At 43.5% G+C, this 23,079-nt stretch overlaps 1 protein-coding gene across 2 annotated transcripts; it reads left to right on the forward strand.

Moving 5' to 3' along the window:
- Window positions 1-10,421: 10,421 nt before the first annotated feature.
- On the forward strand, window positions 10,422-15,446 carry MCL1 (MCL1 apoptosis regulator, BCL2 family member). Of its 2 annotated transcripts, XM_082834684.1 has the most exons (3): window positions 10,422-11,172; window positions 11,518-11,765; window positions 12,464-15,446. In XM_082834684.1, the coding sequence occupies exons 1-3, from the start codon at window positions 10,482-10,484 to the stop codon at window positions 12,578-12,580; spliced, it is 1,056 nt and encodes a 351-aa protein (XP_082690810.1). In that variant the 5' UTR covers window positions 10,422-10,481; the 3' UTR covers window positions 12,581-15,446. The 2 variants fall into 2 exon arrangements, with proteins under 2 accessions (XP_082690810.1, XP_082690811.1); XM_082834685.1 differs by lacking the exon at window positions 11,518-11,765.
- The last annotated feature ends 7,633 nt before the right edge of the window (window positions 15,447-23,079 follow it).

Below are 23,079 nucleotides of genomic sequence, written 5' to 3' on the forward strand. Positions count from 1 at the left end.
GCCCTTTCTGCACTATTTCCCCTTGACTCAGCGGTCCTACTTCCCCTCCCCAGCCCACACTCATCCTCACCAGTGCCCATATTTACACACTGCAAACCTATGTTGTCATAGAGAGACATAAACCAGCTGGTTGCTATGAAGGTTTACACACAAACACACACCCTAGGGTACGGCCCAGGCTGAGCAGTGGAGATGAATGGCACTTCTTACTGGGACATGCATTTTTTCTTTCTCTTAATTTGCTATTGTCCTACCTCTTCTTTTCTCCCCACATTTTCATGCTTCTCATTCCTGCTCCCAGATGACACTTCCCACGGACGAGTACTGTTCTTAAACATCTCCCTTGCCTCAGGAAGTCACAGTTTAAAAACAGAATTACTTAACCTTTTTGAACTTCAGTCCCTTAATCTGTAATATGAGGATAATTATAATACAAACCTTATATGGATTTTGTTAGAATTAAATTGGATATGTGTAAAGAAACTTGTATCATGGCTGGCAAAGTACGTGCTCAATAAATGGAATTTGTTCTTATGCTAAAATAAAAGCCTGCTCGGGGGCACCTGGGAACCAACCACAGGTGCCTTTGGAAATCTTGGCTTGTGTGTCCTCTCTGATAGTAGAAAAAAGCTATTGTGGGAGTGTCCCTTGTCCTGTAGAATGATGGAAGAGCAGAATTGTGTGGGAAGATTGCTTTGTGTTTTGCCTTTGTTGTACTCAGATGGAAAGCTGTTTTGGGAAGGAAAATCTGGGTATATGATCTCTTCCTTTCTGTAGTTTGAAATGAAAGAAAAGACACACTACACAAAATCATTGCCTGGCTGAAATGGAAGAGTATAATGGAGGCAGAGTGCTCTCTGGGCCTTTGGCCCTGGCTACCCTTCTCCAGCAGACCCCTATCCAAGAGCAGGCTGCCTGTGTTGGTGTAACAGGCTGGGCCTTATTCCTACTGTAGATTCTGTGCATGACGTCTATTGAATTTTTTTCGAAAAAAAAAAAAACAAAAAAACCTGGAACTTTCTAATATCAGATAAAGGGCAGGTATTTCCAACCCTGAAAATAGGTAAGATTTCTCTTCTTCAGCTTGAATTTAGTGTACAGCTATGTTCCTGCAGGAGGTCTCAGTTCCTCCCAACACACTGAGAAAATAGGAGAAAGCATTATGCGCCTTGCATTTTCACCTCTGTCCTATTTCACAGAATAGATATCACTATCCTATTTTTACAGGTTAAAACAGATTTGATTGAAAAAGGAAAGATAATTTCTAAACTAAGGATTGTGGTTACATCTGGAAGGGAGTTAGGGGAATGGGATTGAAGGTGATAACCAAAGGAAAGTTAGTCTCATCTTAATGGCTTGCTTTTTTTATAAGGAGAGTATTTATGCATTAATTATGTGATTAAAATTAAATTTTGAATTAGAAGGTAAGACTATTTTACAGACGTTTAATGAACTCAGAAAAGGTAATTTATCTAAGGTCATTTGGTAATTGACAGACTCCAGGGTCCATGGCTGCCCCCCCAAACAACAATGTCCTAGGTACACCCTCATGGAGAACCAGGTTTGGAGCCAAGAGGGAGTCCTGAGCTTTCCCTCTCATGGGCAGTGGGATCATTGTAGTGGGCCCTAGACATTAGCTTTATCACTAAAGGGAGGCGTAACCAAACCATGTCTGACCAGCTTGATGACTACCCTGTGACTTGGCCTGTGAAGTATGACTAAATCACATAGACTCGAAGGTAGGGAATGGGGAAGGATGTAAAGCAGGTTGATAACGGAGATTATGTTTTACACTTAAGATTTTAACTGGATGTTTCAGCTGGGGTACCAAGATATAATAGATATGAAATTCCAAAGGGAGATACCAGACAGAAATGCAAAGGTTTAAAGGAAATTAACAAGGACCAGTTCCACAAATCTTGAATCCTCATTTCAAGAGTATAAAAAGTGGGGATAGGGTTTACAAATGAGATTTCTTTGGAGAGAGCTACTACTGTGTTGTGATCCACATCCAATCTGGAGGAGAGGGTGTGGGGAGTACTTCCCTCTTCTCAAGCCTAGAAGGAGGGGCCTTATGGGACAGCTACATCTTGGAATCAACTGCACTTCCTTCTGACAAAGGGTCAAATATACATGAATCCTGGGAGCCAAGTATGAAGCCAGGGTAAATCCTGCTCAAGAGAACTTCCTGGACACATAGTGGGACTCTTTACAAAAGATTCCATGTAGAATGGACCTCTGGAAAACAGAAAGATGAGGGGGTAGTGGTGGCCATAGAAATACAATGCATCATGTCACTTAGGGGAAGCTGATATTGCCATTGAAAGGCCCAGCAGGGAAGCCTCTGATGGATCCACACAAATGCCCATGAGACAGTCAGCTTTCAACATCAGCATGAGGAGAGCATGAAGCCACCAAGAATATTTCTCCCTCTTCCTTCTGCCCCATTCTAGGTGTCAGTGTCAGCATCTAGGAAGTAGAGGAGAAGCCAACTACCACTATTCCACAAAGGCAAGCTTGCAGGCTATACCGATCCTAGCTGTGGGGTGAAGAGTCTGTTCTGCTACTTAAAGTGATCGCAAGACTGTTACCCAAAGGTGAAGAAATGTTAGCGGGGGATGCTGGAATTTTCGTCCAGATCAGAGGGAAACATCTCCTACTGAAATACATTTTTCAGTGGCAGGAGACAAAATTAAACTTTAATTTTTACTACATCCCTTCAATTGGTACTTGTTAAACATTCCAACTATCATCTTTATATTCTCTGAGGCATTTAATTGGCACTCATGGAATGAGATTTCCAGTTTGTAGTCCAAAGAGCCTTTGAAAGGCTAAGATGCTCTCCACCATAAAACAACTCAAAACGAGGGAGTTTTAGGGATTTGGGGTTTGGTAAATCTGGCTGAGACCAAGAGAATTTAAAGTAGACTCTTAGAGTTAGTTGGAACCTTGAAGATCATCTAGTTCTAATTCCTCCTGAATTAATCTTTTCCAGAGCATCCCTGACAAGTGATCATTTAGTTTTTTCTTGAATAACTCCAGTGTCTTAGAATTTACTACTATCTTCACCCTCACTAAAACTCTTCGAGGGACTTCCCTGGTGGTCCAGTGGCTAAGGCTCCGCGCTTCCAATGCAGGGGCCCGAGGTTCCATCCTTGGTCAGGGAACTAGATCCCACATGCCACAACGAAGATCCCACATGCCACAACTAAGACCCAGCACAGCCAAATAATTTAAAAAAATAAAAGAATACATCAATCAACCCTCATTATAAAAAAGAAAACAGGGACTTCCCTGGTGGCGCAGTGGTTAAGAATCTGCCTGCCAATGCAGGGGACACGAGTTCGAGCCCTGGTCCGGGAAGATCCCACATGCTGTGGAGCATCTAAGCCCGTGCGCCACAACTACTGAGCCTGCGCTCCACAACTACTGAAGCCCGCACGTTCTAGGGCCCGTGTGCTGCAACTACTGAGGCCCGTGCGCCTAGAGCCCATGCTCTGCAACAAGAGAAGCCATCGCAATGAGACGCCCATGCACTGCAACGAAGAGTAGCCCCCACTAGAAAGCAGCAGCAACTAGAGAAAGCCCCACCCTGGCAAAAAAAAAAAAAAAAAAAAAAACCACTCTTCATTTGAGGACCACTTCTCTCTACATCTCATTTCACTAGTCTAAACATTCTTCCTTCCTTCAGTTATTGCTCCTTGACATGGTATGGACTCCTGGCATCTCCCTGACTATTTTCTAGATGAGCTCAAATTGTGTCAATGTACCTCTCTAAGTCTGGTCCAGATGTGACCTGAATCAAGTAGAAATAAATCATCACTTCCTGGTTGTAGACTTGGACTGTGGGAGAGCCTCAGGTCCCCTTAGATTTTCTTCAGTACTAACCCTATCACACTATTGACTCATTAAAACTAACTAAAACCTAGAGACGTAATTCTGGGGATGAGATAAGGTTGTTTTGATTTATTTTGATTTTATAAATAATATATGAATACAATTCCTTTATAAAACTTGTAAATAATAGAGATTAAAATCTTCATTCAAAAAAACTACAGACAAAGGCAAAGTCTTCCTTGATCATTACCCCAAATCCTGGTCCTCTAGTTATGTATCCTTCCAGACTTTTTTCTATGTATTTACATGGATATACAGTTACATGTAGAAATACGTAGTTGTACAGGATTTTAAAAACATAAATGGTATCAGATGGTTTGTGTTATTCTACGTCTTCTTTTTTCACTTAACATGATTCAGAGACCTTTTCATATCTGCACATATAAAGCTATCTCACTCTTTGTAGCTGCTATAGTAAGGATCCCATAGTATGAATGTATCACAGTTTATCTAACCATTCTGTTGTTGGACATATAGATTGTTTCCAGTTTTTTGCTATTACAATGTTTCACAGAAAATTGAACAATTGCAGGCTCCACTGTCAGACTTCACAGAGGAGAAGTCTGAGTTACATATCCCAGGCCAAGAGGAGAAAAATTAAAATTGAGTAGTAAACCAAGTTTACTACCCCTTTCATGGCTAGTCCCCTCATTGTTGTTCCCTTTTTTTTTTTTTTTTTCTTTCTTTCAAGAGCCTCTTGGCTAGTCTTGGCCCTTTGGTCTTACATGTAAGTTTTAGGATCAACTTATCAATTTCCTTATCTAGAACTGCATTTAGTCTATACATCATTTTGAAGGAGAACTGACATTTTTACAATTATGAGTCTTCCTATATGTGAATATGGTTTGTGTCTCTATTGGGTTTTGCTTAATGTATTTCAGTAGAATTTTATAACATTCCCCATATATCTTTACACATAGTGGTAGAGACTGCTGGTTATGCTTCCTTTCTTCTATAGTAACAGAATCCTCAGTTTTTAGCTGGGCACACAGACACTCAGAATAAAGACTGTATTCTTAGAATAAAGACTCCCTTGCAGGTAGAAGACCATGTAACTAATTTCTAGCTCACAGGATATTAACAAAAAAAGGTATGCGACTTCAGGGAAGTGTCAATAAAGAAAGCTAGGGCTTCCCTGGTGGTGCAGTGGTTGAGAGTCCGCCTGCCGATGCAGGGGACACGGGTTCGTGCTCCCGGTTCGGGAAGATCCCACATGCCGCGGCGGGGCTGGGCCTGTGAATCATGGCCGCTGAGCCTGCGCGTCTGGAGCCTGTGCTCCGCAACGTGAGAGGCCACAACAGTGAGAGGCGTACCGCAAAAAAAATAAAAATAAAGAAAGAAAGCTAGATACCCTTTGCCTTCCCTTTTCTATTGTATTTCCTGATGGTTGGAATGCAGCCGTAAAGCTAGGCGTCTTGGACCATGGGTAAAGCTAGCCGTCTTGGACCATGAGGTAGAAAAGTATGTATGAGGATAGCAGAACAACACAACAGAAGGAAGTATGAGTTCCCGATCATTATGGAACCACTATGCCAACTCTGGGTTTGTCAGAAAGGAATAAGAATGAATATTGGATAAGGCAACTAGCAATGTCTGTCACACCTTATGAAAGGCTACTGAACCCTAGTTTTATGCTAGTGTTACCTGTGGAGACTAGGGCCCGAAATTATCATCTTATAGACAAAGATGATAGATTACAGTGTTGTGATGACAAGGTAGGAAGATACTGATACTGAAGGCACAGTATGAAAGAGTATGGTATTCAGTAAGAAGTGTAAGAAATGTCCAACTAAGCAAGAAGTTCAATTAATGATTTTGACATAAAAACATGAGATCAACTTTTTAGTGTGTGATCAAGAATAATCTTTAGAAATTATTTATGGTCACAGGGAGGAATGTTTGGGAAAAAATTACATACATTTTAGAAATAAGGCAAAAAGATGACTACATGATCTTTTAATATCATGTTAGAGCATTTTCAAATAAGTCCACCTGAGGGTTACTAGATTACCTTGGTGAATGTGATTTTATTTGATTAGCACCCAGGAGTTTTACAACCCTCAAAAATTAGAGGATAATGTGATTGAGTATGGTATGAAGAAGCCTTAGAAATAGTTTATAAGCAAAAGATTAGCCTCAATTTAGAGAAAGAGAACAAGGTGCTCCAGTAGTTCTGGAAATTTCTATCAGTCGAGTAGAGAGTCTCCCCAAACTTGGGTTACATATAGGGCCTCAAAACAAAACAAAAGAAAAACAAAAACGCTGCTTTATTAGGCTGAGGAATAAAAGGGTTGAGTAATTAAGAGAGACGGTAAGGATAACAGCAAGAGATTTCTTTTTAGGATTTTTAAATATTTATTTTATTTATTATCATTTATATTTGGCTGCATTGGGTCTTCGTTGCCAGGCGTGGTCTTTCTCTAGCTGCAGTGAGCAGGGGCTACTCTTCGTTGCAGTGCACAGGTTTCTCATTGCAGCGGCTTCTCTTATTGCAGAGCACAGGCTCTAAGCGCGTGGGCTTCACTAGTTGTGGCACATGGGCTCAGTAGTTGTGGCTCGCAGGCTTAGTTGCTCCGCGGCATGTGGGATCTTCCGGGACCAGGGCTCGAACCCGTGTGCCCTGCATTGGCAAGCAGATTCTTAACCACTGCACCACCAGGGAAGCCCAAGAGCAAGAGATTTTTAATTAGGAGGGAAGGCAACATGAGATATTAAGTATGCCCAATTTCAGGCCCCAAAGAGTGGAGAACAAGACTATTAGAGTGGACTTCCCTGGCTGTCCAGTGGTTAAGACTCTGTGCTTCCACTGCAGGGGGCAGGTTTGATCCCTGATCGGAGAACTAAGATCTCACATGCCGGGACTTCCCTGGTGGCACAGTGGTTAAGAATCCGCCTGCCAATGCAGGGGACACAGGTTGGATCCCTGGTCCCGGAAGATCCCACATGCCACAGAGCAACTAAGCCCGTGCTCCGCAACAAGAGAAGCCACTGCAATGAGAAGCCCGCGCACTGCAACAAAGAGTAGCCCCCCACTTGCCACAGTTAGAGAGAGCCCATGTGCAGCAACAAAGACCCAACGCAGCCAAAAATACATACATAAATAAATAAATAATTGATTCCACATACCTCATGGTGCGGCAAAAAAAAAAAGACTATTGGAGTACATCTTAGATCCTATATTAAGACCTTTTCTTTGTCTATTTTGAAAGAAATTATGTAAATGAATTCTCTGAAACAAAGGCACATTTTAAGGAGAAAATGTGCTCACAATTTGGGGACATTTCAAAGGATTCATGCCTACAAAAAAGAATGACATAATCAAGATGTCAACAATGCTTTTCTTTTCCGGTTCAGGATTGTGGCCAATATAGTTATCCTAAGAACAAGAGCCATTCTTGATATGCAGTGTGTACAAATCCAGAGGCTCCTGTGACTCTGAATAATGTTACGGATCAGAAGACCTTCTAAGTGAAGTAAAATTTGCTGAGGACAGGACCTCCCAGACATCCTGGAAACATGCTGACTCCTTGCCTCTAAGCTGCATATATCCTTTCCCCCACTGGTAAGAGTAGTGGCTTTCTAGGGCAGTCCATCGTAGTCTAGAAGGTGGTCTACCTGTTGATCGTGTATAATATGGATGCCTGTTTTATGATAATGTCACACTTTGTTCTTTCATCCTCTTAGTCATCAAGCCCTGTAGACTCTGCCTCCACAGTGTCATGTTATTTTTTCCATTTCCACTACCACCACCTGAGTTCAGGTCACCAATTCTTTTTTTAAAAATATTTATTTATTTGGTTGCACCAGATCTTAGTTGCAGCAGGCGGGTTCCTTAGTTGTGGCATGCTAACTCTTAGTTGCGGCATGCATGTGGGATCTAGTTCCCTGACTAGGGATGAACCCAGGCCCCCTGCATTGGGAGTGGAGTCTTATCCACTGCGCCACCAGGGAAGTCCCTAATTCTTGCCTATCACATTGCAGTAGCCTCCTAATTTATTTACTTCCAATCCTTTCTCTCTCAATCCATTCTAAAACAATTAGAGTAATGAACCTAAATTAGAGCACATATCATGGTACTCTAGTTCTTAGAGGTTCCAAACTGCCTAGAAAAGTTCTAAGCTCTTCAACTGGCTTTCAAAGCCCTCAATAATATGACCCCATCCCGCTTTTCTAGCTTTTGTATATCCCATATTAGTAAACATTCAGATTTATCCTTTCAACAATGGAGTGTTTGCCATGGGTCAGGCATAGCTAGGGTTACAAAGGGAAACACGATAAGTGTCCTCGTCAAGTGGACAGCCAGTGGAAAAGAATAAAACTGAAGAGAAGCCCACGTGGAAGAAGGAAAACCAGGAGAGTATTGTTCCCTAAAAGGCACATGAAGAAAGTGTTTCAAGAAGGGAATGATTAAATACATGTTAAATACTGCTGAGAGGTCAAGTAAAATGAGGACTGCAAATTAACCACTGGAGTTTAGTCATGTGGAGGTCATTGCTGACACTGACAAGAATGGTTTCAGTGGAGTGGGGGGAATGAAAGCTTGATTGGGGTGGGTTCAAGAGAGAAGAGAAAGTAAGGAGGCTGAAGATTTTTGTTACAAAGGGGAACATCAAGAATTTAGGTTCTAGGGACTTTCCTGGAGGTCCAGGGGTTAAGAATCTGCGCTTCCACTGCAGGGGGCACAGGTTCGATCCCTGGTTGGGGAACTAAGGTCCCGCATGCCGTGCAGTGCGGCCAGAAAGAAAAAAAGAATTTAGGTTCTAGGGAAGGCTTTCTAAAGATGTGAGAGAGAATATCAAGTTTGTATGCTGATTGATGAAATGATTCCATAGGGAGAGAGAAAGTGATGATGCAAGGGATAACTGCAAGTACTTGAGTAGGCAAAGAAGATGGGATCCAGTGCACAAGAGGTTGATCTGAGATAGCAGAGAAGGTTCAATCATTTTAACTGCAGGAATAGCAGAAAGGATGGAAACAGAAGGAGTAAATTAGTAGATTTGGTGGTGAGAAATGAAGTTTTTCTCTTCTGATTGCTTCCATTTTCTCAGTGAAGTAAGTTAACAGCTGAGAGTGAGGAAGGGAGGAGGGAATTATGGAGGCTTAAGGATAGAAGAGATGATGTGCACTAGTCACCTTGGATCACAGGAGAGTGAGTTGATTAAGGAAATGCAATAGGATTACTGAGCACTTGAGATTTCTGGCTATAATTAAGGTGAAACCTGCAATGCATTTCTTTTTTCAGCCTCTGAAGAAAATGCTTTTGCATGCAAATTTGCTCAACCTCTCTCCCCTTGATAAAATCGCATTCTAGAAAGCAAAGCAGAAAAAGCTACCTCTTCCATAAAGTCTTCTTCCTCTAGCTCTCCTAGCCCAAAGTGAATTTTCCAACCTCACAACTCCAATATTAAGTTGTTGATGCCTCCTATAGAGCATAAATTCCATCTCACATTATGGTTAGTTGCTGTGCAAGACTGGAAGTTCCTTAAATAGAGAAACCATGTCTTATTCACTACAGCCACAAGATGTTTCTCTCCATCCTCTCTGCCACATATAAATCTCCATGGTTCTAGGTCTTGCCCAAATACATAATTGTGTGGTATGGATGCCCTATTTCCTTACTAAATTGATATTTTCAGGAATAGGAACCTTGCTCACCTTTCCTGCTTATGTCCCTCAAATATTTTGCTCTTGAATTTTAGCTATTATTATTTTTACAGGTCTTTTAAAAAAAAGAGGTTGCTTCAATTAATGTTAATTCATACATACGGTATATACCAGGATCCTTGTCCTCAAGGGGTTGACCGCTAGAGTCAAATGTCTCAGAAGAGGTGCTGACAGAGCAAGGCTTGTATGTAAATAGCACCAGAGGGTAGAGATGGGGAATGGGAGAAAGCAAACAGGGAGACAGGAATAAAATTTAGGTGGAGCAGAACAATTTCGTTTTTTCAACTTACATAAAATGATTCTATAGGGCAGTCCATGGAGCGTCCCCATTTCCAAAGAGCTGAAGATGTGCAAAATAACTACAGGTTCCAAACAGTGCCCTCTTATTTATCCGTATTATCTAAGACTGTTGTTCCCCATCCGCGACAGAATTTACTCATTCCCTTTCCTCAAAGTCTGAGAGACTAGATGGTTAAGACTTTGGTGTGGGAAAAAAACCTCTGGCACAAAAACAACAGCAGGGGCTCGCAAATCAGGGTTCAGGGAAGTCCAGAGAGATCCATTATTAGCAGGCCCAGGTGAGCCCGCGGCAAGAGACCGTACCCACCAGCCCAAGCGCCTGAGCCGCCGTTACGTAACCGGCCGCGAGAGGCTCCGGAGAGCCGGAAGCCCCGCCCTGCCCCAGGCCCCGCCCCTGCCCTAACCCGCTGGTTAGGTGTCGTGCGCAACCCTCCGGAAGATTCCGCCCTTTTCACCATCTAAGGATATGATTTTTTTTTAAGAGTTGCTGACGCCATTGCGTAGGACTGGGCCCTAAAACCGTGATCTAGGAGCGCCTCTCTCAGTCGTTACTTCCGCTCTTCAAGATAGCTGCAGGGGTCTCCCCCATTTTTCTCAGTAGGCGGCGGCGGCGGTTTGAGATGTTCGGCCTCAAGAGAAACGCAGTGATCGGACTCAACCTCTACTGTGGGGGGGCCGGATTGGGACCGGATAGCGGCAGCGGCGCCTCCGCTCCGGGAAGGCGGCTTTTGGCTGCAGGAAAGGAGGCCACGGCCGGGCGAGAGGTAGGGGGAGGGGAAGCCGGCGAGGTGATTGGCGGAAGCGCCGGCCCGAGCCCCCCGGCCACTCTCGCGCCCGACGCCCGGAGGGTCGCGCGGCCCTCGCCCATTGGCGCTGAGGGCCCCGACGTCACCGCGACCCGCGCCAGGCTGCTGTTCTTCGCGCCCACCCGCCGCGCCTCGCCGCCCGAAGAGATGGAATCCTCGGTCTCCGACGCCATCATGTCGCCCGAAGAGGAGCTGGACGGGTGCGAGCCGGAGCCTCTAGGGAAGCGGCCGTCCGTCCTGCCTTTGCTGGAATTGGTCGGCGAGGCCAGTAACAGCCCGGGCAAGGACGGCTCACTCCCCTCGACGCCGCCCCCAGCAGAGGAGGAGGAGGACGAGTTGTACCGGCAGTCCCTGGAGATTATCTCTCGATACCTCCGGGAGCAGGCAACCGGCACCAAGGACGCGAAGCCACTGGGCGGGTCTGGGGCCGCCAGCCGGAAAGCGTTAGAGACCCTGCGACGGGTCGGGGACGGTGTGCAACGGAACCACGAGACGGCCTTCCAAGGTAAGGGGGTTATTCGCGAAGGCCGCGCTGCCTTTTTTCAGCTCTTTGGACTCACCCACCTTTGGTGGGTGGAAACCGAAACGAGTCAGTGTTGAAACGACTCTCATCCTATTTCTGAAACCAGAATATTCTGGCCGTGAGTCATTGTTTCCACCCACTTGATTCTTTTGGAAATGGCAGCTCTGCTCAAAGCCCGGAAAGGGTGGGATGTCAATTTTCAAGTGGGATCAGCCTGAGTTCTATAGAGCCCGAATAGCGATTTCCCCCGCCGTGGGTGGGCAGGCGAATCGTGCCCTGGTTTAGACAAAGAGGCCGTGAGAACCTGCATGCTTTTCTTCCTCTCAGGCATGCTTCGGAAACTGGACATCAAAAACGAAGACGATGTCAAATCTTTGTCTCGAGTGATGGTCCATGTTTTCAGTGACGGAGTAACAAACTGGGGCAGGATTGTGACTCTCATCTCTTTTGGTGCCTTTGTGGCCAAACACTTGAAGAGTATAAACCAAGAAAGCTGCATCGAACCATTAGCAGAAAGCATCACAGATGTTCTCGTAAGGACAAAACGAGACTGGCTAGTCAAACAAAGAGGCTGGGTAAGTTTGCTTTAAGGTTGAGGAGGGGACTTGGAGTGGAAATGAAATGGAGGATTTTATAGAGAAAGAGGGGATAGCTAAAGGTTTTTAAGATGCACAACTTGGTTTTCAAGGCTCTAACTTTGGACCTCTGGTTGCTTGATGTTGATTTAAGTAGTTGGTCCTTAGAGATGGTATGACTGTCTTGAATTGTTGTATCAAAAATCCTGGGTTTGGGGCTTCCCTGGTGGCGCAGTGGTTGAGAGTCCGCCTGCCGATGCAGGGGCCGCGGGTTCGTGCCCCGGTCCGGGAAGATCCACATGCCACGGAGCGGCTGGGCCCGTGAGCCATGGCCGCTGAGCCTGCGCGTCCGGAGCCTGTGCTGCGCAACGGGAGAGGCCACAACAGTGAGAGGCCCGTGTGCTGCAAAAAAAAAAAAAAAAAAAAAAAAAAAATCTTGGTTTTCTGTAAGCTGTTTTACTGGTTAAGAAATAAGAATCACCTGGGCGTGATAGCAAATACATTTTTGAGCGTGCCCCACCTCCCTTTTAATTGCATAATGTGTCTCCTTTGCAGTCTGGGGATAAATAATAATTGGTTCGTCATTGCATTTGGGGGGGGGGAACCTTAGATATTTTAATTCATCTTTTCTTTGTAAATAGTGTTTTTAAGCCAGTGGAAGCCCATACTTGAAACTGTGCTTTTTGTTTGTTTTCTAGGATGGGTTTGTGGACTTCTTCCATGTAGAGGACCTAGAAGGCGGCATCAGAAATGTGCTGCTGGCTTTTGCAGGTGTTGCCGGAGTAGGAGCTGGTTTGGCGTATCTAATAAGATAGCCTTTTAAGTGCAATAATTGACTCTTAACCAACTCCAGCCACCAAAACCACATACGCCTGCTGTGAAATCAGATGTATTTATGAAGTTGGACTTCAAGCTGTGCAGGCCATAACCTCCAGGAGTTCTACTCCAGCAACGGAGAAAAGCAAGCGGCAGGAGGCTTATGGCTAACAGGAATAAATACATGGGAAAAGTAGTCTCTCTTGAAAAGTCACTGTCTGAAAGAAGCAGAATTCTGTTTCAGCAACAGGCAAACTTTGGGAGGCCACGGAGGAGGACTTTTAGATTTAGTGAAGACGGTAGGGTGGAGAGACTTTAATTACCTTGCCTAGAACAGGAAAGTGGCCAGTAGCCAGGCTAGTCATAGAGTTCATTAAATATGCTCACTGAATCCATTAACTTCTATAGTGTTAAAATAGAAGCACTAACAATGCCAGCATCATGTGTAAAATGGATTTTAAGCTACAAGTAATAGAACCTATGACTAGAAGCCTCAACACTGTACAACAGAGTGTGAAGGGAAGCTTTATCCTCTATAATTAGCTTTCCTAGATGTGCTTCTTGAATAGAAAGTCCAATGCTCAGGATGTTTATACCTGTTCTACTTTGGCTTGGTTTGAGTGATTCCTAGTTTATTAGCCTAGTGTCATGGCCAAGAATACTTGACTTAAGGCTCAATTACAAATCTGGAATATCCTGTTTTTAAGACAAAAACTTGTAATCGTCTGTAAAAATTGTATATATTTTTACAGAACATCTGTTTGAAATGTAAAGGGAGAAAAGTCTGAAATTACATTAGTTTTTTCATACCCTTTTGAAATTTACAACTTCTGTAGTTAGGAACCTGTTTCTTATAGCTTTTTCTATTCTAAATTTTGTGTTAGTCAGTTCTAGATTGTATACAGAACCAACTGATGTAATTGTATGCAACCTGGTTGTAGTACAACAATTCTGATTCATAACTATGCAGGCTTTAATTTTCCTATCTGATTTTGGTAAGTATTTCTTAAATACCTGTTTGGGGTTTTTTTGGTTTTTTTTTTAACCTGGGGCTGAGAAATTGAGGAATGGAAATTAATCCTTTCACTTTGTTACATGTGGGTTTTCAATAATTGAGTCAAGGTTTTAAGGATTTATTGGGGGGGCGGGGCACACAGGCTGATGACTTAGAAATAATGGGCTCTGATTGGGCAACTACTCATTTGAGTTCCTTCCATTTGTCTTAATTTAACCGGTGAAATTTTAACTGAGTTCATGAGCTCATCTTCAAAGCTTTTGCTGAAAGATTTTCAGCTGTTCCAAATGGGACTTATTAGGAGTATGTATAAAAAGAGCACATTGGGTGGATGAGAGACATTTGATCCCTTGTTAATAAATTGTACAATGATGGCTTGGAAAAGCAGGCTATAGTCTAACCATGGTGCTATTACTAGGCTTGCTTGTTAAACACAGGTCTAAGCCTAGTGAGTTAATAAAACGAATACTTATTTCATTTCTATTAATGATTCTCAAACTTGTTTCAGATTTTTGCATTGGCATCTCTATGGACTTCAGACTTGATGTTTTATCAAACTTACTGTTTATTTCCTATCCTTCCTTGAAATATTTGCTGCTTGTTCGGCTCCCTCTACAGATATTTATAGTTCCTACAAATTTACCTTGCCATCCCTGAACTCTTACTAGCCCTTTTAGTTTTTGGCACTAGGAACCTAAGTGACCGCCCAAGGAGTCCACAGACCTTCATCCTTCTTGAATTTTATCCTTAGGAGGTGGCAGTACAATGGGTGCTGACAGTAACAGTGACGAGGTGAGAAGAGTCCCTTTTCCTTGGACTAGTATCTTATTGGTTGTTGCTTAATCCTGTCTTTGGGGAGAAATTTTCAAAATCCCCTTAGGGATTTTCAGAGGAGGGGATGATATCTTAGGTGACTTTCTCTAGGTTCTTTTGCATTTGAATATGCTCACTTAAAATTATAGAAATTGATGGGCTCTGTTAAACCTCAGAGTTATATAAAAGCTACTAGTAAACTGGAGAAAACTTTTATAGTGGAACCAGGGTCATTTTGAAACCTTTAGCTTCTGAATGTGACCTTTAGTATGTGGACTCCAGACAAAAATAGGCATGAATAAAATGACTAAGAATGTAATTAGGGAACAATTGCCCTGCCCGCCCATCTCCAAGCCTTAAGGTCATCTAGCTAGAGCTATTTTTATCTGTGTATTTATCATTCTTGATCATAAACCACTTATTTATATCATGTCTATCTCTAAGGACCTAAAAGCACTTTATATAGTTAATTAATCTTAAGATCTAGTTAAGGTGACTAAAAAGGCCTGTCTCCCCATAGCCAGTTATGGAAATAAGCACAGAGCTGTAGCTTGATGGAGTTTAGGGGCCCCACTTCCCAATTTACTAGGTGTGACTGCTGAAATGTAGATGAGAATCTTCAGTTGCTATTTTGGGTCAGAGGCTGTGAGGGCTTAGGGAGCCCAAGTGCTTCGGGGCAGGGTGGGTGATTCTGTAGGGAGAAGAGGCACATGTTTCAAGTGCTGACTAGCTGCGTAGTTCAGGCAAATCTTCCAAAATAGAAAGAGAGGGGCTGCCTGGAAAGATGGCTCTCTCAGCAACTTCTGTCTGTCTGATGCTTCTCTCAGGGAAAACCCTGCAGTCCTCTAGTGTCGTCTATGTACATTCTGTTTGGGGTGAACACCTTGGTTCTGGTTAAAACAGCTAATGCTGTTGACATCTGTGCCAGGAAGGGTTAGGACCAACTACAAACTAATGTGGGCTGTAAAATGTAGTGTGTTTCCCTAACTTCCTGTTTTTCCTGAGACGAAAATAATAAATCTTTTATTCAAATGCAAGGTGTGGTATGGGTGTTTTCTAATCAATGCCTGTTTTCCTTCCCCCTCTTAGGCAAGCATCTGAGGGAAGTTAGCTGAACAAACAGGTATAGGTGAATTAACCAGCAAAAGCCCCATAAAACTGATTTGCCTTAGAGCAAAGGTCAGTTCCATTCAGAATAACCCCTTCTTTCATTCAAATTAGAGCTGTTGGGCTTTTTTTAAAATATTTTTTTGGCCATGCCGCACGGCATGTGGGATCTTAGTTCCCTGACCAGGAATCAAACCTGCACCCCCTGCATTGGAAGCGCAGTCTTCACCACTGGACCAGCAGGGAAGTCCCGGGCTTTTAATTACATGTATTACTGTTGTACTTTGGAGTAGTTCAAAAGTACAGCAGTATATTTTAATACAAAAATCATAATCCCCATCCCCATTTCTTTTAGTCACCAAATGTTGGTATAACTTGGGGGTAAGAGGGTTCACTACAACAGTTATTGTATCTCCCTATCTCACTCAACCTTTTGAGGTGAGTAAAGGAGCTAGAAGAATTAACACCCAAAGTTAAGTTTCCATAAGGTTGTTGGTACTAATCTTTAAGTGCCTTTCCCCTTTCCTCCCAAAAAGGAGGTGAGAATAAGCAAGTCAATTTCAGAAGCCCTATCCTGTCTTTATTTTCAGCTACCTTGAAAGGGAGGGGAATCACCATGGAAATGTGCAAATATGAGGTTTGCATATTGGTTTTAAGCCCTGAGCACCAAATGCTAATCATGCAAACAGGATTCTGCGCTTTTCCCCCTTCAGGTTTTGTGCATTTCTGTTTGGCAGCCCCTCTTTTTCTGGAGCCTAACTACCAGAAGATGGCAGTTTTTTCTCATTACAAAGAAAGCTGTTTTGTACAAATGAACTCCCGAACAGGTGTGGAGGGAGAGTAGCACAGGACAGGAGCGCCCAAATCGTGGTCAGAGTCAAGTTCTGCTGTGCAAATACTATTGCTCCCATTGCCCTGTTGTGATGTGAAGCTATTTCTGTGGCAATATTCCTTAGTTTAACACCTTAAAAACTTGGGTCAAATGGTAACCAGTAACATGAGTCACTGAGGGAGTCAAAATAATCAACACTTCCCCTCATTTGACACAACCAGACTTTTTCTTTCAGTTCCTGTTTTGCTACTTTAGTGCTAGCTCTTGCTTCAGACTGTTTCAGAACATTTTTCTTAAAGCAGTTGTGACAGCTGGAGGGTTTTACCAAAGTTAAAGTGAAATAATTTGTACAACTGGTGTGTAGCATGGCTCCAGCCAGATGCCCAGAGCACAGGCCATTAATTCCTGGAGTTCAAGATGATCAGCTGAGTCTGTCTTAATTTATCCTAGTTCTTTTTGGCCCTACTTTTTCAATGATTACAGAGCTTTGTCTTCTGGAACCCTCCCACACTCTTTAAAGGCTTCTCAGTTTCAAGATTTGAAAGCTTAACTCGGTCCCACTTCTTTAGTTTCAAAGTTGTTACAGTGTTATCTTAGTTATGTGAAGCATGTGGAAAGTTGGGAGTTGGGAATCTGCCTGCAGGCGGATGTAACAGACCTCTCAGGGAATTCTGTGTTCTTTACTAATGATTCTTGTGAGGTTAAAAAAAAAAAAAAAAAAAAAAAATAGGGCAGGCTTTTGTTCCCACGCTATACCTGGTCTTTCTTTTGCAGTTCCTTTCTTTACCTGCATAGAATAATAGTTCTTGACTGTTGGGAAATGTGTTTGGGCCAAGAATACTACTCTGGATTTTACCCCTTCCAAGTATCCATTTCCATGGCTTGTCTCTGCCATTGGGTTTCTGTATTCTTACCCACTTTGCCTTCTCTCCTCTTCCCCTGTTCAGGGGTTACTTTAGTTTATTAAGAGTGTTTCAATACTTCAATGAACTGGGACATTTAATGAGCTCAAGGCAGCCAAATGTTTGTTGAGTTTCTTCATTTGTCCATTACCTGGCAGGGGACTGCTTACTATGCACCATGCACTTCTGGATGCTGGAGTTATGAAAAGACTAATTCTTACCCTCAACGCAATCAAAAAAGACTAGGGTGGAGTGGGAGGTTGGGGTTAGCAGATGTAAGCTTTTATGTATAGAATGGAAAAAAACAACAACCAGGGAACACTCAAAGAAACATGACAACTAAATGCAGGGTGATCTTTGATTGGATCCTGGATGAAAAAAGCTATAAAGGACTTGGGAACAATTGGGAAAATTTTAATATGGGCAATATGTTAGTACTGTATCAATGTTAAATTTCTTGAGTGTGTTAATTATATTGTGGTTATATAAGAAAATGTCCTCGTTTTTAGGAAATACATCTGAAGAATTTATGCATAACAAATCCATGGAAAGAAAGCAATTGTAGCACAAAGTTAAAGCTCACAGTCTAATAGGAGTGATAACAGACAAAAATAATTAGGATACAATTATTAATTAGGATATAATAAAGATATTATAGGACAAGGGGTGGGACAACTTCTGGAAGTAGAAGGTGGTCAAGAAGGCTTCAAAATAAACATTTGAGGTTGGACCTTAACATGAGTAGGAAACATGCACAAAAGCATGGAGCTGAGAAGGAACCTCTGGTGGGGGGTAGGAGAAGGGGGAGATGTGTAGATAATCTTTTTTCTTCTCATTTCATCTTCCCTCCCTGCCTTCCTTCCCCTTCACCATACATGGCCAGTGAAGGTAGTATCTCTTCAGTTTCTTCCATTTAGGGCCTTATATAAAAGTATTGGAAAACACTGGTAGGAAAAAAAAGATGTCTCTTTGGTCGTAGAAGTCTGAATTTGGTATAAATACAGCTGGGTGGACTGTTTATTTGGGAAGTAAAGAAGATAGACTGTATTGGCCGTTTCCTCTGTCTTGTTAAAGTGGTAGCCCTGAACACACACAACTTAAGGATCATAGCCATCACTGGATCCTGGTGTAGGAGCTGGCATTGGCAGACCTGCTTTGAATAAAGATGTCTTAAGAGCATCACCTAAGTTCGCTCACACATCTCACCAGCCATCTTCACCCACCCAAGTTCACATAGTCAGGGAAAGGAACCAGGTTTTTGAACATGGACCCGAGACTGCTATGCTCTCTGCAGAACAGAATTTAATAAAGAACAGCCCCCAAAAGTTATTTAACTGGACCCTAAGATACTGAATGATGGCTCCACTCTCCCTAATCCTGTTCCCGTGGGAGACTCAATTACAGCTATTCGCATCCTGGTTCAAAAAACTAGTTTGCTCTGACTGCCCAGACTTCCCCACAGGCTGCATTCTTGCCCATGAGCTCATTGTTTTGGCTTCTCTGCCTGTATAAGTCCACAGACAGGGCCCGAAGTCTCAGTCCCAGCCCCCTAGCTAGCTGGGGCTGCATTCCATTCAGAATTTCACCACCCCCACTTGGTCTCCCCTCCCCCCACCCTCTGTGGTCACATGTGTATGTTTATTGACGTTATTCTGGAACAAGGTGTGCGGGGGGAAAGAGCCAAGGAAGCAGACAAGGCAAAGAGTATTTAACTGTTGGGTTTCTACCTGAATTAGATGAGTTTTCTACTTTATTTTGATTAAGAAACGCCTTCAATTCTGTGCCCCTAAAAACAGTTCGTTTTCTAGTCTAATAGGAGGAGCTGGTTTCAGAAATTTTCCTACACATTTCGTAGACACCCCTCCAGGGCTGGTATGACTCAGGTATTCAGATTTGGGGTCGGGGGGGAGGTAGGGGTTTTCCCTAAGAAACATTGGTTTCATAAACATTTTATTCCTGAATCTCTATGCCCAGATCTTTCATGCATTCCATCCTCAGTTCACACCTCTATTCCTGAGGTTGCCTGGAGTGGTTCCCACCCATCTCTAGACCCTGAACGCCCAGATCTAAGGTAAGGTGGGGCCCACTTCGGCCGAAGCGCTATGGGAAGGGCATTTTGCTTACTTTGTAAAGCTTTGGGTTAATACTGTATGCCCAGTGTACGCCTTTCCTGTCTCTCCTCTTCATCATACCAAAAAAAAAAAAAAAAACCCAAAAACAAAACTGCAGACTGTGACTGTGGGAGGTGATTTTTTCATTTCTCAGAAATCCTCCGTGAGGCAAAGTAGAGAAACAGAAAGAGGGAAACAACTTCGTGTCGAAATGAAATGAGGTTGTCTGTGTGTGTTTTGAAATGAAGTGGCTTGTTTTCAGCTTTAAGGAACAACAGCTGTACAGAGGAGCTTGGTAATGGTGGGGGAGTGGTTGGTTACCTGCTTCTTTGCCTCTTTCTCTCACTTCAAAGTTTGATAGTTGGGGTCAGGTCTGAAACAGGATAGAGGTTCTGTATCTTCCTTTCCCCCCTCATGAAGCATGATGGATAGATATGTCAATCCATCATGGTACTATTGAGTGAAAGAAAACCTCTAATACAAAAGAAGGATTTGGTAAGCAATCCCAGAAATAGGTTATTTTAAAAAGAAATGCAGCTGCATTGCTTTTAAGTCCAGAACATATTAATACACAACTTTGATAAAGTTCTAGGGAAAAAAACTGTGACTCAATTAGTAATATATAAGCTTATGTTTGTATGACAGTGTGTGTACCTTACACAAAGACCATGTATATTTATTTTAATTATTTCCTGGGGCCTAAACACTGAATATGTTTGAAAGGATTTTTAATTCCTTGAAACTGTGAGTTGAAAAATGAAATTTAGACAGGATTTTCCTAAAATGCAGAGAAGTCACGAAAGACGTTTGAAAACAACAAAAACACTTGATCCCATCCAACTTCCAGATCACTGTGGCCCAAAGAACTCAGTATTTTGATAAAGGGTGCTCTGTGGGAATGAAATTGAATAGCAGATCAAAGGAATTAGAATTTTAAAAGTTAAAAGACTAGACTTAATTTTCTCCCCTGTAAACTGGATTTAATTGTCTTCCCCCATCTTATTATTGAGAAGATTCAAAGAGAGAATATATACAAATGCTTTACTTTAAAGCACTAAACAAAGTGCTTTAAGGAATTTCGGGAAACGTCCCTTAAGGATTTACTCTATCAGCCATGTCCAAGTCATTGAATTCCCAGGGAGAAACCACTAAGAAGCCGATGTCAATAGATAGGATGTTAAATTAAAAGGGTCTACAGCTGTATTTTGAAGCAGAGGGGACACAAACAGGACTTTCCACAGCTGGGCATTGTGGGAGTTCAACCAGATGGAAGAAATCCCAGGGGTAAGTAAACTCCCTGCCAGCCAAATCTGCCCTATTGCCTGTTTCTGTATGGCTCAAAAGCTAAGAATGGTTTTTGCATTTTTAAATGGTTGAAAAAAGATATTTGTTGACACCTTAAAGTTATGTGAAATTAAGATTTCAGTGTCATAAATAAAGTTTGGTTGGAACACAGCCATGCCCATTTGTTTACAAATTGTGTAGGGCTGCTTCTGTGCTACAGCAGTAGTCAAGTAGCTGCAACAGAGATTCTATGCCCTGCAAAGCCGAAAATATTTACGGCTGGTCCTTAAGAGAAAAAGGTTGCGCACTCCTCTGCTAGAGCTAAAAAGGCGTGTTATGATGTCATGAAAGAGGCAGGCAACCAAGAATCAGTAGTAGGTGAGGGGAGGGAGGAAGAGATGAAAGAGGGGGTCTGGTTCCAGAGCAGATTAACTCTGCCCCTCCCATCAAGGGCAGGGCCTCTTGCCTTTTAGCCTAGGGATCCCAGGGACACACACAGTCTTCTTTTTATGAGCAACCCCACCCTCTCACCCCTAGTTTCTTTTCCTCCTCACTCAAAGTTCTGTAGAGCTGTCTCTTAAAAAGATTCAGGCAAGGCTCAGAGGGGTACAACACATACACATACATCCTAACCCCAAGCTGGGACATTGCTGAAATTGAACCCATCTCTCCTCTAATACTGAAGTTCTTTCCCAGGACATTCAAAGACAGCTGTCTGGTGCTCGCTGAGAAAGTGCTCTGATCTGGTTCCTAGCCATCCCTGCGCCTCCCCTTCAGCTGGTGTGGCTGATTGGTTTCCTAGCATCTGACTGCTATGGCTCATGCACACCTTGTTTTGGACTAATTTTGCACATTCCTCCCTCCAATCCTTTCTACCTTCTGACCTCAGCCATGAAACACCCCCTCTAGAGCTTCCCCCAGTCTCCAGGGTCAAGGAGCCCAAAGTCAGATTGAAGATTTGTGCTGTCTAGTTTGGTTAACCCAAACTGTTTCTCTCTCTTGTTGACTGACTTAGTCTTAGGTACTTTCCAGAGGCTTTCTACTTCCTGTAGAAGGTGCCTCTCACCCTTTAAAGCAGACATCTCTTCATCATCTGCCTGTGACAGATAAGCCCCCTCCGCTCTAACTTCCCCACCCACCTGACTCCCAGAACCAGAGCTGATGGATTTGAGGGATGCTGGTCGGAGAGAGGGTGGGAATGCAGGAACCCACGCCCCCACTCCACCTCCAAACTATTGAGGTACTCTTTAGCATGATTCCCCATGCTTCAAGCAGAGGAGAGGTCTCTGATTCAGTTTACTCTGGTGGGGGAAGGGTGTTAAGTTCAAATGAAGTCTCTGTAGAACTGGGGAGAAGGGGAAACAGGAAATGAAAGAGGATCTGGTTGGAGAGAATCTGGAAGGGACCTTCTCCTTGCATTTTGTTCTCACTCTCATCCCTCTGCCCTCCTGCCGCCCTCCAGGTCTATCTAGATCCTCCCCTAAAGGGCTCCTGAGGGAGGGTATCTTCAGGTTGAGACACTCATGCTGTAGGTCAGCACCTGGGGCCCTGTGCTCTGCTTCACTCCTAGTTAAGTTAACCACAGAGGTTGAATCTGGATGAGTGAAGAGTGTGGGTCTGGTCTCCTCAGACTCACCCCTGCAGCTGTGAGCACCTGCTTGCAGGGAGGCCCCTGGTTGGGGAAGTATAGAAGCTAAATTTAGTCTGAAGGCTGAAGCTTAATTGGGTGGGTAATTACCCTGGGGAAACTGGGAGGGGGGAGGGGAGAGGAATTCTGACCCAGCTGAACTGAGACCTCACAAGTTCACCCCTAAGTCCACTGACACAGAACCACAATCCCCTTCCCCCAACAAACACCGAGAAACGAGAAGCCCTAGCAATTTGCTGGCCTTCTGCACGCTTGATCTCTCTTGTGCACATCAAGATTGTTCCTATCACCACCCCACCCCCACCTCAATTCTCAGGGGTCCAGTTCCTCTGAGTTCTTCCCTAAATTCCACCCAGGGCGCCAAACCTAAGGGCCCCTCCAGCACATCTCCCTGACCTTGGGTTGCAGCTTCCTCTCTCCCAGCCCTCCAGAGGGTTTCAGAGGTCATCAAAGAGGCATCTGGCCACACTACTCCCCTCTAAGGGGCCAGGAAAAGGGGTGCTTGGGGTCAGGTTTCCCTTCCTGAAGACTTTCACATTGACACCCCCCTCCCCAATACTGACTTCAGTGACCAGAGAAAAGAATCCTTAGGGGCTGCACTGAATCCTGGCTTTAAAATGAGGTGAAAGGGGGCAACCCCCCAGATGAAAGCCCACATCCTGAGCAGTCAGAGGCTGGAGGCTATGAGGGAGCTGGGGGCTATCAGAAAGGGAAGGGTTTGTTGTGAAGCAGAAACTAACACACCATTGTAAAGCAATTATACTCCAATAAAGATGTTAAAAAAAT

The sequence above is a fragment of the Leucopleurus acutus genome (assembly GCF_964270905.1).
Source record: "Leucopleurus acutus genome assembly, chromosome: 2".
In the NCBI taxonomy this organism is placed as follows: Eukaryota; Metazoa; Chordata; class Mammalia; order Artiodactyla; family Delphinidae; genus Leucopleurus; species Leucopleurus acutus.

Coding starts and splice junctions, on each gene's coding strand:
- MCL1 (XM_082834684.1), top strand. CDS start 10,482: ATGTTCGGCCTCAAGAGAAACGCAGTGATCGGACTCAACCTCTACTGT. Junction 11,173..11,517: donor CCACGAGACGGCCTTCCAAG/GTAAGGGGGTTA, acceptor TCTTCCTCTCAG/GCATGCTTCGGAAACTGGAC. Junction 11,766..12,463: donor TAGTCAAACAAAGAGGCTGG/GTAAGTTTGCTT, acceptor TTTGTTTTCTAG/GATGGGTTTGTGGACTTCTT.